The sequence below is a fragment of the Podarcis raffonei genome, chromosome 6, assembly GCF_027172205.1.
Source record: "Podarcis raffonei isolate rPodRaf1 chromosome 6, rPodRaf1.pri, whole genome shotgun sequence".
Taxonomy (NCBI): domain Eukaryota; kingdom Metazoa; phylum Chordata; class Lepidosauria; order Squamata; family Lacertidae; genus Podarcis; species Podarcis raffonei.
Genome location: NC_070607.1, coordinates 34118848 through 34131754, shown reverse-complemented (window position 1 = coordinate 34131754; position 12907 = coordinate 34118848). Strand labels below are relative to the sequence as shown.

The following is a 12907-nucleotide window of genomic DNA, read 5'->3' as shown; positions in this document are numbered from 1 at the left end:
ACAACAGTCACAGCTTCCCCAACCCAGCTGTATGGTCCTGTGAAAAATAAGGACTACCCTGTCAAATAAGCAGCAAAATTATCAATCTGAACATCTTTTTCAGATATAAAAATGCCGGGCCTTTTAATTGTTCTTCCATTTATTGCTGCTAGTTTTATCTGCTATTTTACTTCTTTTGACCTTTTGCAGTATTTTATTGTTACAATTATTTTCTTATTGTTTGCTGTGCTCTTTGTCAACATAACTATCCCCAGGGCACCTCATACTAATGCATGTTATTTGTAAAATAAATAAAAAGTCTGAAGTGCAAATTGCAGTTATAAAGCAAGAGTGGGATACAAAATGTATCTATAAACTCCTACTCCGGATAGCTAGCAGCCTATCTATATACAGATTCAGGAAACGTGGCTGACCTTATCACTACTTCCTTCCTATGCAGATTTTTTTTCTTAATGTGCATAGGTTACTTGAGAAGCAGCCAAGTCACTAAAACAATTCTAGCTTACAAATAGTTTAAATCCAAACTATATTAATAATGTTGTTTGTGTCAAGACTCTGGAGTGACCAGGACACCATACTGGGGACTGGAATGAATTTCCTGACCTGAGCCTGTTGCTGGCGATCAGGGGTCCACTGAACCTGAAGCTGGCAGGTCTGAGACTCATCAAACCAGAGCCAAGGCTGTCTTGGATGCATTGTTCTGAGCCCCAGGAACTGCAACTCTAGTCCAACAGTGCAAAGGGCCATGGGGCACAGAAGTGCCAGAGTGATACTCTGAAAGTTGGCCCTTTAAGAATTTGTTGGCCCTTTAAGAATTTCCAGTTCTTCAAAAGGGGCAGAGCATAGAAGCCATATAGCAAGTCATTAGTAGTGCTGTGAGCAACACCCTGCTTTGCCCCATGGGTGCCTTCACAGAACCAGAGCAGGATAGTTTGCCTTGAGTGCAGGCCATTGTTTTCAAAACTTGCCAGTGCAGTGGGGCTGACCTAAATAAGGATAGGGGAATTAACACTTGCAACTTGAAGTGGCTCCAAGCTTGATTGGGGCTCCACACCTACAATTCACTGGGGGACAATTGGAAGCTTTCCCTCCAATGCAAAGTGCAGGTGTGGGGTGGTGGAGGATCTGGATTGGGGGCACAGGGGAGGAGCCGAAATCTATGTTAAAAACAACAACAACTCTACTCCTTTTGCTGCAGTCTATGCAGCCTGCCCCTTCTCCAGAGAATATTAGTACTATTATGTAGCATATGCACCAAACTTCAGTTTTTTACAGGTTCTAAAAACACCTTAACAGCTTTGTGTGATGTCCAAGTGTCTTATTTCTTATTCGTTCCTATTCATCTATCAGTCTGTGTCACACAAAAATAAATACATAGCAAGTTTTGTCTTGGTGGTTTCTACTCAAGAATGCAACGCCCTGCTGTTTATTCTCCATAGTGTTCTCAGAGGTTTTCCTGTATGCATTATCAAAATAAGCTTTAGGCCTGCTGTACAAAAATTATTAAGAATTCCCATTGATTTTGCCTGCTAAACTGAGAACAAAGGACATGATTGAAGGGGGAAAGGGTTACAAAAAGCAGTCAAATCAGATTAAAACAGTTCTTCTTAACATCCCATGTATACTTTATATTCAATAGGGAAATGAATCGATGATACTCTGAAAGTGCTTAACAAACATTAATGGATTTGGATGAATCATGAGCCGTGACAACTTTCTTGCTCAGCTCCCTAGGGGATTATTGTTCCTTTCACAACTAAAGGAAGTGAAAATGTGTCAAAGAATTCCAAGTTTTATGATGCTCTGTAACATAGGTTATATTTATTTTGGGAGTTACCAGCTTTATATACTACTGAATCACCTTTTCATAGGATTTAAGACTCTCCAGCATCCCTCCAGCTCAAGCCTGTGAATTAAAATCAAATGTTAGCTTTCTCAAAATACACATTTCCGCATCATTTCGAACAGAATTAATACTTTGCAGGTATAATTCATGGAGACACACACGATTTGGAAAGCTGTGCATTACATTGTTGCAACCAGAATAAGACATTAACAGCATAAAATGCAGCTAGGTTGTTCCTTTTTCTCTTATTGGCCCGTTTGAAGCTGCCCTTTTGGCGGGAAGAATGCCCCTCAATCCTGCTGGGTGTGAACATGTTCTGGCTGCCGAGGATGAAGGCGGAGCACGAGGGGCCGCAACCATCACCCCACCCCTGTAGAAGTAGTGAGCGTCCATTCTAGGCCAGCTTTGTCTTGAGTTACTGAGTAACTGGCAGCTGGCCTTGCAGCCAAGAAGATAACCTAACCAAGACTTTCGACCTTCCCTATTTAAAATCTATTTTCATTCTCAGAGCCTCCCCTTTCTTTTGAAATATCTAACAAAGTGGCTTGATGTGTGGATGGTACTGAATCCACCCACCACAAATGCACTATTAGTACATCAGTGGCAAGTTGCAGAATGCATCCACGAAAACACACATGTCCAGAGGGGCCCTTTCTGGATTGAATCTTAGGATCAAAGATGTTTACTAAAGGCTTGTTTACTAACTTATTCAATTCCCTTCTGTATTGGTTTTGTGTTGGCTTCTGTGCTGTTACTGTTCCTGGTATATAATGATAGGAACCCACACATACTGTTAATTAATCTGAAACTGCAGGATGCCCATTTTTTGAAGTGCTTTGTTATGTCTAATTAGGGCTGTGTACACATTACTGGCTTAAACACAGCAAGGTCATTCTTTTTCTCAATTTGGATTAAAGTTGGTTTTAGGAAAAATTAATCAAAATGCAGTATTTCATAACAAACAGTAGGATAGATTTTATTTTATTTATCTATAAATATTTTTATTTGTTGCTTTAAAAATGAACTCAAAGCAACTTACAAAAGCAAAGATTAAAAATAGATATAAAACAAGAATAAGAACAACCTAAAATGCTCACACTACTGTGCACAGCAAATCTAGTTCAACCCCACTTCACTAAAAATATGCATATAATTAAACTCCATAGGCCTGGGTAGATACAAATATTTTAATCTAGTAGCTAAAAACATACTGTTCATGCCAGGCACGCACCCCTGGGGATGGTATTCCAAAACTGGGAAATCACAACCTAGAAGTCCTCTTCTAGGGAAGCCACCCTCTATACAGTACCTCCTGTACAATGAAGAACATTGGGTCCAGGTTGGTTCATGTGGGGAGAAGTGGTCCTTGAGATATTGGGGTCCTGAACTGCATGAGACTCTGTAGGTCAAAACCAGCATTTGGAATCAAGCCTGAAGAAACCAACAATATTTATAAACGTCTATAAGTTTCTGGTCAAACTTCTGTTTCCTGTGTTCAGGTGCTACTTATGTAGCCAAAACATTCCCATCCATTCCACAAGAGGAAGGTATCAGTAAACTCCCCAAGATCTGCAGAAGTACAAAAAATGTTTCAAAAAATATATACAGTATAAGAGTTTGGGTTGTTTCATGCCTCCAGGCATTCTGTTACAAGCATAAAATAGAGGGAATGAATGTGTATATGTATACACACTCACACACCAAGCTGTATAAATTTATGCAGGCTGATATATGTAAGCTATAGACAGGGAATAAGGCTGCACAAGGAGGCAGTGTAAATGTGATACAGACTTCTATTGAGTTAATTGTACACGTCAATTCTGAATGTGTTCCCCTTTGTAATATTAAGTAACTTATGCCAGCAATCCACCCCCTTTTTAAACACTTCCTTTCCAAATGCTAATAACATTGACATTGCTCTCCATAGGACATCCTCTGTGCCATATCCTCATCCTCCCAATTAAACAATGTGAACTAAATTGGGGGAGGAGGACAGTTCAGGATGTTTTAATTATGTAGTTAACTAGGTTGTCCTGTCCCCTGCCATGTACACTTTAACCGTCAGGCAAATTATGTGCGACAGCTGCCATATTAATAGTTTAAAAGAAAATAATTACTCCCACCATAGACAGTGAAAAGTAAATATCTGTCTTAAGACTTTAACACAACAATTATGCTGGTAAAAGAATAACAGTTAAATTAGGGTTGTTTATGTCAGCTATGTATTATTATGAATAAACTTTATTATTGAGAACAGGAGTGTCATAGTCAGTGATGGATGCCTTTTCATTTAAGTGACAAGATCACATTTCTGAAGCTTAATGGGTGTTCCAATCTACCTCTTCCTTGGGTGCAGGTCACGGTGAATATTAATTTGTGTGCTCATAGGCAACAAGTGGTATAATGTCCTATGGTTTCCTTACCAGCTGGCACTCAATTAACATGAGAAAAAAGGCTCTTAAATTGAAAAAAGAAAGAAATTGATTTGGAAAATTAACTTATTTATATATATATAAAGAAGTTACAGATCTGGAATTTTCTGCCATGTTATAGCAGTACACTGTGGATGTGGGGCAGAGAGAGAAAAGGACACTCTTCTGTCTCCTTGCTCCCACTGTATATCCTACAGTACTAATTTTTGTTGTTGTTGTTGTTTAGTTGTTTAGTCGTGTCCGACTCTTCATGACCCCATGGACCAGAGCATGCCAGGCACTCCTGTCTTCCACTGCCTCCCGCCGTTTGGTCAAACTCATGTTGGTAGCTTCGAGAACACTGTCCAACCATCTCGTCCTCTGTCATCCCCTTCTCCTTGTGCCCTCCATCTTTCCCAACATCAGGGTCTTTTCCAGGGAGTCTTCTCTTCTCATGAGATGGCCAAAGTATTGGAGTCTCAGCTTCAGAATCTGTCCTTCCAGTGAGCACTCAGGGCTGATTTCCTTAAGAATGGATACGTTTGATCTTCTTGCAGTCCATGGGACTCTCAAGAGTCTCCTCCAGCACCATAATTCAAAAGCATCAATTCTTCGGCGAGCAGCCTTCTTTATGGTACAGCTCTCACTTCCATACATCACTACTGGGAAAACAGTACTAATTTGTAAGTCCTAAATACTTGGAATTGCTGAGTGGAATGACTCCAGTTAAGAATGTTATAAGTAGCAGACAGCAACAGCATACTTTCACGTGAGAAAATACTGAGGTTTTCAGGGTTCACAACTAGTTCTTAGATATGCTCAGTTCTTGTTGTCCTTCCCTCACAGAAATGAAACAATGACTCTCCAGAAGCTAATGTGAACCAGTCTACTAATTTTAATATTTAATTCATTTGGCATATTATCTCCACAGATCTGCACCCCAGATTTGGTGGTGTTTTTGTCCTGTTCAAATCAGCGGCTGAAAGAGCGGTTAATGAAGCGTGCAGAGCAGCAGGGGAGACCCGACGATAACCTCAAAGCTACGCAGAGACGCCTAACGAATTTCAAGCAGAACACGGTTCCATTGGTCAAATATTTCCAGGAAAGGGGGCTGATCATGACTGTAAGTCTTCAGTTAATGTATATGCTTGGTAGACAAATCATAACTGTTGTTGAATTCCATGTAAGTAGAAGCATAGCATTATAGCCAATGTAATGTTAGGTCTATTAATTTCAGGTCTGTGTTGATTAAATACCACCGCACATATTCAAAAATAAGCCTTTAAAAATGCTTCTTTCTCTCTAGAAAAAAAAGGCACATAGACATGTGCCTTTTATCTTACATTTGGAGACTTTTAAGATTTTCATTCATTTACAGACGTATGTATCTTTCCATTCCAAATATAGGTAGTCTGGGTTTTGTAATTCTTTGTCTATCCTAGATAACTGATAAGGCTCCATATAGTGTAGAGCTATTCTGATGCTCTTTCTGTAGGTACAGATGTGCACAATCATAAACTATTATTATAAGTTTGTCTTTAGAAATGATTTCCCATCTTTGGGGAAAATATATCAGTATATTTCTGAAGCCACCTGTGGTTATTTTGCATTCTAAAATAGCTATTGGGTGAAAATAATCTTGGAACTTCTGGGAATATGTAGAGTGGCACTCTGTATTGGTTGGCTCAGAACTATAAAGTTTTGCCATTGATTCACATGTAGTATCCCTGCTCAGAGTTGGAGAAAGTGGTGAGGTTTGTTTCAAGGCAACAATGTCATTTATTTGAAAAACCCTTGGGAAAATGAGTCTTCAAAATCTCAGAAAAACTTTCCATGCTATGCCAGGGCTAGTGATTCATCAGTTCTTCATTATATCAACGAACAGCATTTCTGTTGAGTCACTCAGGGTGCATACTAAAGTGGCCCAGATAGCTCTTGCTAACATTTCTGAGATGAACTCTGCTTTCAAAATAAAGTGACATCTATGTACCTTTTTTCAATATAAAAGTATACTGCAATGAAGTATACAGTTAGGGCTGTGATCCCACACACTTACCTCGGTAAGTTTCATTGAACTCAGTAGCACTTGCTTCTGCATTGGATTGCATAGATAGCATGTTTAACTCTGTCAGCCAAGAATACCCAATGTTCCCCATATGTTGATGGACTTCGAATTTATGTAATCTCTGGCCATTGGCCATACTGGCTGGACCTGATTGGAGTTGGTGTCCAAAATCTAAAAGGCCACAGTTTCCTACCCCTTTCATTGTAAACATATATAATATTATGGAGTAACTCTTATTGATTTTTTAAAAGTGATTTCTTATGTTGGCTGTGGATGAAGTAATAATTTTATGTAAGTTTCAGGCTTCCTTAAAAATCTTTGTGAAGACTCTTTGTCAGAGCCATTCATCTGATAAATATTTCTGCAGATTTTGCAAGTATTAGTACTCAATGAATTTCACTTGTAGGCTCCATCAAAGCCGCCATCTTAACATTTACAAAAGTCCACTTAAGGGCACTTTACATTTATGACTATACCAGGGGATTGTGTGTAATACCAATTTTATTATGTATGCGTAAATGTTAGGAGCCCACAATTGGCATTGGGTTTCCAACTCTCATACATATATATGATATTTACACATGTACATCAATGATATGTTTGACATAGGTTAAATTGCATATATGAACTGTCACATATCAATCAACAAATGGTATGAACTGTAAGGCTTGGGAATGTCATAGTCATAAGACTATTGGATTTCTAGAAAAGTAATGTATGGCAAAAAGCCCACAACTTGGATCCTAAATTTTCATGAACAGGGTATAAAACAGTCCATTTTCACTTCTTCTTTTTTGGCATTGTACTTGAAAGGGTTATATAGCTTATCTAACTAATGTAACATCTGCTTGCCATTGCAATAGTTTCCTGCAACAATTAGGGTATTATCAACTACAGCCAGAAGGTTGAGGAAAAAAGAATCATCAGGTCTTTACAAGCTACTACTTCATACTTGGCAGCTAAAGCTTCTCAAGCAAGAGAGAAACTGTAGCCATAATGTAGGATTCATTTAAGTAGAATATTTGTGTGAGAAATTAAAGGAAACAGGAAAGAAAGAATAATGTTGATCTAGTGTGTGAAAAGAGTCTGGCTTGCAGATAAGTAACTTCTGTTTAGTTAATGCACAACAATTCTTAATTATTATTTTTTAAAGAAACTTTAGCATTGTACAGCAAGCAACTAAACTTAGCTCAGGGAAATATTATTTGGAAAATAAGGTGATTGCATGACAGTTTTAGAAGGATTTAAAGCAGGGAGCACTATCTTCTGGGCAAAAGTATGCCCTGAAATATTTGTGCTCTGACATAGTGCAGTGGGGGATGACTTGTGTAACTGGGGCTTCTGTGATGGGGACGAACTGCAGGAACACTGTCAGCACAAGCTTGTCTTGTGGAAAAGCTTTTGTAGTTATCCCTGCATGCCAGTCCTGTCTTAAGCATCACCTGCCAAATCTATCACAACAGGGCTTTTCTGCTGTGGTGCCTAATCTGCAGAAACATCTTCCTGCCTGCCACTCACACCCAAAAGCCAAATCTCCAGAATTTTCAGCCCCTTCTGAAAACCTGTTTACCCCAGCATTTGTTGGTCATTGTTACCAAGTCATTGAGGGATTGTCTCATTTATTGTGATTCTGCTGCATTTTATTGTATTCACTTTGTTTTTGATATTTTATCGCTTGTTCTATTGTTTGATTCATATTCTTACTGTTGTAATCTGCTCTGGATTATTTATGAAGGGTGACATAAAATACTGCAAGTAAATCAATTGATTTTGCAAGTATCTATATCTAATAGGGACACGGGTGGCGCTGTGGGTTAAACCACAGAGCCCTAGGACTTGTTGATCAGAAGGTCGGCGGTTCGAATCCCCGCGACGGGGTGAGCTCCCGTGGCTCGGTCCCTGCTCCTGCCAACCTAGCAGTTCGAAAGCACGTCAAAGTGCAAATAGATAAATAGGTACAGCTCCAGCGTGAAGGTAAACAGCGTTTCTGTGTGCTGCTCTGGTTCACCAGAAGCAGTTTAGTCATGCTGGCTACATGACCCGGAAGCTGTACGCTGGCTCCCTCGGCCAATAAAGCGAGATGAGAGCTGCAACCCCAGAGTTGGCCACGACTGAACCTAATAGTCAGGGGTCCCTTTACCTTTACCTATATCTGTCTGTCTGTCTGTCTGTCTATATCTATCTATCTATCTATCTATCTATCTATCTATCTATCTATATCTATCTTCTATCATCTATCTATATCAGGCATAGGCAAACTCTGCCCCCCAGATGTTTTGGGACTACAACTCCCATGATCCCTAGCTAACAACCAGCGGTCAAGGATGATGGGAATTGTAGTCCCAAAATATCTGGAGGGCCGAGTTTGCCTATGCCTGATCTATATCATCTATCTCCCAGTCAGGCCCAGCCATAGCCACGCTGTCTGGGACTGATGGGAATTGTAGATCAAAACATTTTGAGAGACTACCATACTACATAAAGTGTTCATGCTATGTATTTCCATGACAAGCTGTAAGATAAGACTGCCTCTCTATAAAAAAATTAAATAAACATACTTTACTCCTTTTTTCCACAGCAATTTTTCCTTCCTAGAATTATACTTGCAATACCCAAATAATACCATTAAATTTCAAGATACATTTGGTAGGCATTACTTCTAAGAATATATTTCCAGCAGTTACACATTTCAGTCTGCCAAGTAAAAGCCACGGAGATGGCATTAGATTTCCCCAAGGACTCTCATTCCCCCCCCCCCCCCAGTATTTCTTTGTGAGCTCTTTTGGGAGGATGAGAGCATTAGGCCTTTTAGTAATTCCTTTAATGCTATTGAACAGAAATGTACTTTATGATTTCTTTGTAACGTCACAAAAACCTATTTTTCTCATGAAGTCTTTCTCATTTGGGATTCAGCATTTAAACTAAACAGGTTTTAGCTCTGATTTGTGATCCCTCTGAATGCTATTTATTTTTTAAAAAGCAACAATAAATAAATAAATATACCTTTACTGTTAGAATAAAGGAAGCTATAAAATTCTTTGAGGGGTTTTTAAAAACTAAAAAGTGCATGTAAAAATAAATGAAATGTGTGACAGAAAACAGATGAAGAGAAAGTGACTCAAGTGAATGCTGAAAGTTTGACACTTTCAAAGAGGCCAGTGGAGATTGTGAGTTACCAAGTGAAATGCAACCATGTACTGTCTGCTTGTCTTGCTTTGTTTTGCCCTATCTCAGAACAGGGCACCATCATGACTAGTGATGGGTTGCGTTTGTCTCAGGGCATTACATGTTGGGCAGGCCAGCCTTCATGGCTGGTAGGATAGAGCTGGCTTTTATTGACATATGTAAGAAGCAACACACATTCATTTCCATAAATCATAAGAAAGGCTGAAATGTTTCCACCAAGAAGACTTCATATGAAAACTCAGATGCTACATGCTGTGTCGTTGGGCTTAGAAAAGGGTGGGAAATAATGTGGTCTTGGGTTGTTGGAAAGTTCCAATGATAGCATTCCCTAGTCCTGTTCAGGCTCACATTTCAGAACACTTCTGCCACAGCCAGAAAAGTAGACTTTTCAACTGTTTGTACAGGGTTAGGATGAACAACATTAAGCTCATAGTCCTTTGGCTTTCATGACTCCCAAGGAAAGCCCTTCTCGTTTTTACAGCAGGAGTAGCCATCCTGGAGGGCACCACGTTGGTTACCTCTGGACTTACAGGGTCAGCTGATGCTATGACAGCATCTTGTTCACCTTTGATGACGCCAGTACATAACTTGAGTCTAATGTAGGCAATTATTTTTGGGTATTCCCAGTGCTCTTTCCTTTAGCTCACCTGCGATGTATTTTATCAGTCCTACAGTCTGTTGGTATTGCTGTGCTGATACTTGCACAAGACCCTGAAGATTTGCCACCTGTCAAAATAGACAGTATTGAGCTAGATGGATCAGTGGCCCGTATGGCAGCTTTATAAGTTCATGGCTATATGACAGTCTTCTGAAATGCTAATTCATCCACTACCTCCTCCTAGGTTTCTGCTTTCATACTGAGATTTCTTTTGTCCTCTGGGAAATTTGTCTCAGCTTGCAAACTTTTCTTGAGCCTTTATACAAACACTGAAGCCAAGGATTGATTTGATCGTCCTCATTTATTAATGCCTCCCCTATTTCTCCCATCTGCTATTGCTGTAACTTTGCAGTCCTGTTTTGACTTGTTCTCTACAGGTACTGGACCTTTCCTATGAACTTTACAGGGTTCAACACAGGTCTCCTTTTTTCATTAAAAGTTCTTAACTTTTTACTGCCTGTTCAGTTTATTACTCATCTTCCCTTAATCTGAAGGTCTAGTATGCCATTTTCTTAAGTGAAGTTTTGTATTCTGACCATATAAAGGCACCAGAGCGAGCACTCCAGATTGGCTCTGCTGCTTTGTCCATGCACCCCTGTTGTTGCCACTGCCCCCAGCCCCCTACAGCTCTGTGCCAGTTGCTACTGATAGAACCTCAGTTCCTATTAAATTACTAAAAATTGCATAGGATGCAGAGCTGACTTCGTTATCATGTAGGAGATGGATATGGGCAATTCTGCTGCAAAAATCTGGAGCAACTGCAAAATATTTTGGCTGTTCAGGAGATCGTTTCTGCAGGTCAACAGAATCTATTCTAATCCAGAGCAGGCCTGTCATTGCCATGAGTGAAACCAGTTTGGTTCTTTTGTAGTTAAAGTATGAGCTTAAATATGATTCCTTGGAAGACAATACAAGCAAAATTTATTCAGAGTTCTCTTTCATTACTTTCATTATTTGTGTCCTTTGCTGAGGTGCAGAAATTCATTTTCTGATCAAACTGTGAGATCTTTAAATCCTGCACATATGATTGCTTCTGTTCTTTTAGGTTCTTTATTTACTATTGCTATTAAACGGGGAAGAAAATAACTCTCTCCTTATGGTTCTATTCTTGTTCTGATAGTTACAGAGATTTTTATCACTTATAACATTATATTGAGCATTCCTTGAATTCAACATAACTCAAGCTTGCACTGGCTGTGCATATACTACTGGGCCAGGCTCACGGTTTGTGTATTAATCCCTTAACAACTTGGGTCTAGGATACTTAAAGGACTGCCTTATCCATTATATCCCTTCCCAATCACGGAGGCTTTAGGGAGTCACCCATGGCGCAGACACACAGCTCATGTCAGCTATAAGCCACGTGTTCAATACTGTGGGCCCAATTTTGTGGAACAGGTCAGACAGGCCCCCTCCCTGTTGAATTCTGACACCAACTGAAGACATTTTTTTTTTAATCCAGCAAGTATTTTAACTGAATTCTGATTTTATAGTTTAACTGAATTTTATTGCACCAAGTTTACTGTACACTGTTCAGAGACAAATATAATTAGGCATATATAATTTTAATTAAGCAAATAGAAATTATTATTTAAATTGTTGATATAAAGTAAAAAATAAAGGCAAGGCAAAGCTGTATCTGTACGAAGTATCTCCCCTCCCCCTTCGCTACTTTTCAATAGTTTTTTCCTGCTTGGGTTCCTCTTGAGCCCTTGTCCCAAGGGGGGCTCTCTGCAGGCATCCTGTCTAAGCAGCTCTGTGTGTTCAGTAGCCTCTCCTTTCTTCCCTTTGTATGCTGTGGTGAGAACAGGATGCTGGACTAAATAGGCCATTGGCCTGATCCAGCAGGGTTTTCTTGTATTCTTATGTAGTGTATCTCCCCTCCCCACTCCGGCATAATACAATTATAGGATTTCTCTGTCGGCAAAACAAAGGAGGTTTATCACTAAGGACAAATTGAAAATTGGTTCTTCCTTCCGTTTTGCCGTGCGTATTTAGAAATTCAGTTGTTGCAAGCAAGAATAGAAGCTTTTGAAGCTTTCTTCACTAATTAGCATAAAACACTCATTATCTCTGGACTTAGCTAGATTGGTAAAGAAAAAGCGATATATATGCATTAGATATCCAGAAAGGGGAGGAGGAGAATGGCTATTTCAATTCCAGACTCAGCTCTGCAGTGAGGTGACCTGCAACTCGGGAGCTATGAAATAACTCTCAAGTGGCAAAACGTTAGCTTCTAGCTATTTACAAAGTGCTAGCGAATGCTCACGTGGAACACCAGAGGTGTTGAAAGCATGTGCTATGTATGAAAATACTCTACAAAACACGAAATTGCCATCAACTGTAATGGCTGTTTTTAAACAGAAAGAATGGCAATTCAGAGAACTGTCTAGAGTATTGAAAGCAGTTGAGCCACATCTTCTGTTCTTGATGTAGATTCATTTATGGAATGATGTAGATTCATTTAGGGAATGAGATGTATTCCCATTAATACTTAAACGCATTCAGGTTCTTTCCTTAATACTTTTGAAATGCTGTTTCCATCTCTGTGTTCATCCAGTTATTTAAATTGCTTGTTAGGCTGTCAGCTTGTCATACAGGTTTTAATTTCCTGCAGGCTTTGCTAATTTACTCCCTGTACAACTTCAGTTTAGCTGTCTTTGTTGAACCCAGCAAGGCTTCTCATAATTAAAAGTCAGAAACTACATACAGTCTTGCATTTCTAAGGTCAATAAATACAA

At 39.4% G+C, this 12907-nt stretch overlaps 1 protein-coding gene across 1 annotated transcript in view; it reads left to right on the top strand.

Annotated features, from left to right (window-relative positions):
* Positions 1–12907, top strand: part of AK5 (adenylate kinase 5) — an 85802-nt gene that overhangs the window by 20344 nt on the left and 52551 nt on the right. The window contains exon 6 of the mRNA XM_053392013.1: positions 5189–5380. Coding sequence (XP_053247988.1) covers positions 5189–5380 — 192 coding nt within the window. The remainder of the gene's footprint in view (positions 1–5188; positions 5381–12907) is intronic.